We start from the raw sequence: 5,853 nt of genomic DNA on the forward strand, positions 1-5,853 counted from the left end.
AACACAATTTCATACAATATATATAATTAGGGGGTCCCCGCTCCATTTCGCAATCAGTTTGGGGGTCCTTGGCCTCGAAAACGTTGAAGACCCCTGGTTTAGACTGTCTAAAATCTATTCCAGAAATAGTTTTCCATAGCCAAGACTCATGGTCAGATGCTAGATGAGACATTTAATGGATGGTTTTGTTGAATTAGCTTAGAACGTAATTGATTTGGGTTAAAAGTAAACATACAGCCCACATAATGAACACTTGTCTAATGCTTGTTCTAATGGAGAATTTAGCTCCCAATGAACCCTTTTACTACCTCATTATCACAAACTCTTTATTTCAATTAGTGAAGCACATTAAATAGATGAATTAAACAGAATGCAGTGCTACCACTTCCTGGACAGCAGTTAATAAATTCTTTTGTGAAGTGTTTTAAATCTAAAATCAAAGCTATAATAAGTATATCATCTAATGAGCACTGAAATATTCTGAGAAGGAAAAGACAAAAATGGATTTATTTCACAGATCTAGCAGGAAAACCTGCCTAGCATTTAAATATAAAGTCCATCACAGGAAATCTGGGTGGAGATAAAAGCAACAAGTTTACTAGAGTAACAAACGTTTTCAGGATGTGATTTACATCCTGAAAACGGCTCTGATGATGACTCAGAATCACTGATTGATGGGAACTTTCCTTTCAGACAGAGAAGGTTCTGCCGAGCGGCGATCGTCTCATCGTCTTTCCTAACGGGACCAGGAAAGAAGTTTCAGCCGACGGGCTTTCAGCCAAGGTCACCTTCTTTAACGGAGACACTAAACAAATCACAGCTGATCAGAGAGTGGTGAGACTTTTTACCATTCAAGCCAACCGATCTATGCTTGGATGCTTAGCTTTGACCAGTCCTGATAGTCAATCGGTTGTGTTAACTGCTCCTTCCTGTGATCAGATCTATTACTATGCCGAGGCTCAGACCACACACATCACCTACCCCGATGGTATGGAAGTCCTGCACTTTCCCAACAACCAGACAGGTGAGAACCGACCTCCAGCTGTGCCTCGAAAGATAAAAACTGCTCCAAGGATTAAGTTCTCAGGATTTAGCTCCATGATCTGATCCATCCTCAACACAAGTCCCTCTGCTATGTAAACTAATCAAATTAGCAAGTTGATGAGAACCAGATATTTTAGTTATTTGATCCCGTATGAGATGGACGGTTTAAATAGGCACCAAAGGGTTACATTGGTACCCAAATATTTTACATGCAGCCGCTTTAAAATATTTTTTCTTGTTCCAGAAAAACATTTTCCAGATGGCCGCAAAGAGATCACCTTCCCAGACCAGACGGTGAAGAACCTGTTCCCTGACGGGAGGGAGGAGAGCGTGCTGACAGACGGCACCATCATACAAGTCAACCCGTAAGTTCACACATCATGTCGCCGTCTGATACTTTAAAACTAATGCTACGTTCAGAGCGCAAGTGCTGGAAGCAGCAAAAAAAGCATTTTTTTTAATGCTTGTCCGCATTAAGGTCTGACGCGCCTCATGAGCATCTTTTCCAATCCTGAAGCGCGTTGAAGAGCGGCTTAACTATATAGAAAAGTAGAACGTAGTTTTTTTAGTCCACCTGAAAACTTCATCTGTACAGTCAGTTCATCAAAATTACGATCCTGCCTTCAAATATTATTTTGTTGTCGGACCGGCGGTGCCGTCACTGGAAATCCCCTTCAACAGCAGCCTCTGGCCCGGTCGCCTCGTTGGGATTTTCACCTACTGCTCATGGCGGCATGAAAGAAATGTTAGCAGTTTTCATGTACATAATCCAAAACGCACCAGAATAATAAAAGCGAGAATATTTTGACACTTTGAGTTAAAGGTGCAGTAGGAGATCTTTTCTGACGCATTTTTTTTACCATGTGGCTTAAGGATCTCCCCACAGCGGCCTAGCAAGCAGTGAAACACACAGTGTGCAGAATTATTAGGCAAGTTGTATCTTTGAGGTTTATTTTTATTATTGGGCCACAATTGTGTTCTCAATCAACCCAAAAGACTCCTTAATATCTAAGTTTCATGTTTTTGGAAGTTAATGTGTTTTTCTTTTAGATTTGGTCATTTTGTGAGGATGTGTGTGTGTGCAGGTAAATATTACTGTGCAGAATTATTAGGCAACGTCATAAAAAACAAATATATACCCATCTCACTTGTTTATTTTATTTTCACCAGCTAAACCAATGTTACAACTCAATTCAGAAATAAACATTTGCGACATTCAAAAACAAACAAATCGGTGACCAATATAGCCAGGATTCTTCACCATTCAAAAGCCTTCCATCCATGGATTCTGTCAGTGTCTGTATCTGTTTGCGATCCACATTGCGTGCAGCAGCCACCACAGCCTCCCACAGAGGTGTACTGTTTTTGGAGCCGCTCAGACCCCCGTACACCAGCGGTGCTCTGTCACTAGAAATCCCGTTCAACAGCAGCCCCTGGCCCGGTCCCCGCGGCGGCTGGAAGGCGTTTTTTTATGGACCTGATCCAAACTGCAGGCACCAGGACAGTTAAACCGGACATGTTTTGCAGGCAGATTTCGGTATTTTAAGGTAATTTAGGCGTTAATGAACTGTTTCAGAGGAGTGATCATAGCGCTCTGCATCATCAGCTCTGCTCCTGCATCTCTAGATGCGCTGCAGACGGCGTGCGCGTTCATGTGTTTTGAAGGCGTGGTTTCAAAGGGTGGTCTGAAGGGAGAGGCATGGTTGTGTATTTTCAAAAATGTAGCTTACTGGAACAATTTTTCCAAGATCTCCTACAGCACCTTCAACTGTTTCAGAGGAGTGATCATAGCGCTCTGCATCATCAGGGCTGTTTCTGTCTCCCTGCCAGCTCCCAGATCAGCTTCTCTGATTGGTTGATGTGGCACATCCAGCAGCAAAAGTTCCAATTTTTTCAACTCCATTAGCTGCTGCTTGTGAAGCGTGTCACGTGCCTCAGAAGCTAATGTGGCGCTGCTCCTGCTGCTGCAGGACCTTTTGCTGCAACTTGATGCACGTCGACCATCGACTTTGCATGTAGACCCGCTGCTTCAGCTGAACGTAGCATAACCTTTACTGAAATACAGCTTCACCTTCAGGTAAAAGTTGATTTTGTGGGACTTTTCCCCCTCACTGCTGAGGCTAATTGTCTATTTTTAAGTTTCCAGTTTTTAAGCTCAAACTTCCAGGAGAATCTAAATATTTTACATTTTCTTGCAATTGAGGAACATGTTCCTTTATTTTAAGAAGTCTTTCCACCCTGCCTGCTGATTCAGTTTGTAACAACCCAACATTTCCTTCTACAAACCAAGAAGTTGAAGAAGCTGCTGCTGTATGAGCAACTGTTTTCAGCATGTGATGGTTGGATGATGAGAGATATGTTATATGCATCATTCGCGAGCTTGTGTTGGTCTGGAAAGAAAACACAGGTCTCACTACCTATTATCTGTTCAATCCAAAGACGTTGGGTTTGTTGATCACACACTTCCTCCAGACGAGGTTTCAATTAATGCCGACTCGTTTGTCTTAGGGACGGCACTAAAGAGATCCACTTCAACACGGGCCAGAAGGAAATACACACCGCCGAGTTCAAGAGGAGGGAGTATCCAGACGGGACGGTGAAGACCGTTTACAGCGATGGCCGCCAAGAAACCCGCTACCCAACCGGGCGGCTAAGGGTGAAGGACAAAGACGGAAACGTCCTCCTGGACAAGCAGGCATAAAAGAAAACACTTATTTCTGTTCATTTATCGTCACAAATATCTTTTTTTCAGTTTTTGAATAAGACTGAGGTCAGCTTGATGACATTCGGTGCCTCTGCTTCTTTAAAGCATTAAAACAAATTGTCCGATACAATTACGGCTGCATTAAAGATTAGTTTTATTTTTTACTGTGTAAAATATATTAAATATTTATTTTTGTAGGTGAATGTTTTTTGTTTTCTAAAATAAATGTATTTTATATTTATTGATTCCTGTGGTCTGAACACTGGTTTTTTTTAAGCAAACAGCAAACATCTGATGGTATTTGAGAACTTTAATGTGTAAAAAAACAAAACAAAAAATTTCACATAGAAATCTTTAACTAGAGCCAAACAAACCAAATCACTGTTTTCCAACTCTCTTTTTTTTAAGTGAAAACTAAGAGCAGAACTTGAATCCCATAATGATGGACACCTGGAGATCAAACGAGATAAACAGTAAAAAAAAAAAAAAAAATGTAGAAATATTCAACTGGTTTCCAAAAGTGGCTCAAACCCAGAGCTGGGTTTCTAGTTTCAGCAGAGTTCAGCCAGTCCGCTGTTCACCAGCGGCAGATGGACCAAGCCTCCCTCCTCGTTGTTCAGCAGCACTGTGAGCTCCGGCTCCTCCGACTGCAGAGAATTGGGACCAATTAGAAACGAGCTGTAGAAAAGATGCTAACCCCCAGATTCCACATCCTCTGTAACCGCTCCGACTTCACGTACATCCAGTGGATCACTGGCGCATTCACGTTTATCAATAGGAACTATTCCATGTCCTCCGTCCCTCACGTCAAAATACGGAGCAAAGCTGTGAGCAAAACATTTATTTTACGCTGAAAAGCTTAAAAGTTTATCTAACAAATTCAAGAGACGCTTATCGTAAATCTGGAAGAGACATAGATTTTAGAAGCCCCCAAAAATACAATAAAACAAATGTAGGTAGAAATTAATTGTACAATGAGACATAAATGTGTCTTATTCTAATCAACTTTATCAAGTATTTTTTAAAGTATTTATGCATGGTTTATACAGGAATGAGTAAGTCTATTTTAATGCTTTTTAATGTTTTTTTTTAATGCTCTTAGAAATAATTTTAATGCCATCAACAAGTACCCAGGAGCCATTTTTGTTGAAATTAGCATTTTCCTCCCATTCTATTCTTTTTCTTTTAACATACGGCCTTACGATCAACCAGCAGTTCCGCACAAATATATTGCGATGTAATATATCTGGCTAAATTGTTTTTTTTTTTATATAAACTTTTTTTTTAAACAAAGTTTTTTTTTTTTATGCCACAATAATCACATTTAATGAATTTTAATGCCAATTAAGGCCTTAATTTAATGACTTAATGATTTTTAATGACCTGCGGAAACCCTGTTATGTGCATGTTATATTATTTTAGTCTTTTTTATTCTTCCTTTGTATTTTTTCACCATATTTCTTCCATGCTATCAATGTGTGCCAATTGGTTGGTTAGCATTTTAAGCGCTTCATCTTCTTAACTCTTAGAGCTCAGAGTATTAAGTTAATAGTTCTCTTTTCTGTTGTTGCTGTTGTTCAATAAAAGTAAATTTTAAGATCATTTCAGGCGAAAATATTACACTTTTAAGCATCACTATATGGTCCATCTACCGATTTAGTGCATAATTTAAAAAAGAAAATTCAAACGTTGAGAGGACCGCAGCAGCCAGGCCTAATTCTAACCCGTCTGCAGCAGCCCTCTCTCAGCATAGCGGTGTGTGAAGGACCACTTGCTCTGATTTATTTTCTTTGTTTTATTTGGCAAAATCTTTATTCGATTTGTGTTTACCTGACTGTGTTGATTATTATTCCCAATAAATGAAAAAAGTCAATTTATTATCTAGAAACTATTAATGACAGGAGGTGAAATCCAGCTCCTGACGAGCCCAGCGTGTGGTGACGTCATCAGTACGCTTCTGTACCAATTGACCCAGATTTATGCTGCTGCTCCCGTTCTCCCACAGTCAACACATTTCTTTGTTCTTCTCAAGAACATACTTGGCGAGGATGTGCTCTCTTCATCCTCTGACATGGGAGCTGGCTCGGAGCTCGTCTGCCTGGCTG

The 5,853-nt window shown here is 40.3% G+C and overlaps 2 protein-coding genes across 2 annotated transcripts in view; one reads left to right on the forward strand and one right to left on the reverse strand.

Annotated features, from left to right (window-relative positions):
- cenpj (centromere protein J) overlaps positions 1-3,932 on the forward strand; it is a 19,480-nt gene extending 15,548 nt beyond the window's left edge. Inside the window, exons 10-13 of the mRNA XM_015378891.1 lie at positions 694-834; positions 940-1,024; positions 1,289-1,409; positions 3,553-3,932. Coding sequence (XP_015234377.1) covers positions 694-834; positions 940-1,024; positions 1,289-1,409; positions 3,553-3,745 — 540 coding nt within the window. The 3' untranslated portion in view covers positions 3,746-3,932. The remainder of the gene's footprint in view (positions 1-693; positions 835-939; positions 1,025-1,288; positions 1,410-3,552) is intronic.
- Positions 3,933-4,073: 141 nt separating this feature from the next.
- Positions 4,074-5,853, reverse strand: part of rnf17 (ring finger protein 17) — a 46,313-nt gene continuing 44,533 nt past the window's right edge. The window contains exon 37 of the mRNA XM_015378892.1: positions 4,074-4,395. Within this exon, the coding sequence (XP_015234378.1) occupies positions 4,300-4,395 (96 nt within the window). The 3' untranslated portion in view covers positions 4,074-4,299. The remainder of the gene's footprint in view (positions 4,396-5,853) is intronic.

This window comes from Cyprinodon variegatus, unplaced genomic scaffold, assembly GCF_000732505.1.
Source record: "Cyprinodon variegatus isolate N-32 unplaced genomic scaffold, C_variegatus-1.0 Scaffold181, whole genome shotgun sequence".
Taxonomy (NCBI): Eukaryota; Metazoa; Chordata; class Actinopteri; order Cyprinodontiformes; family Cyprinodontidae; genus Cyprinodon; species Cyprinodon variegatus.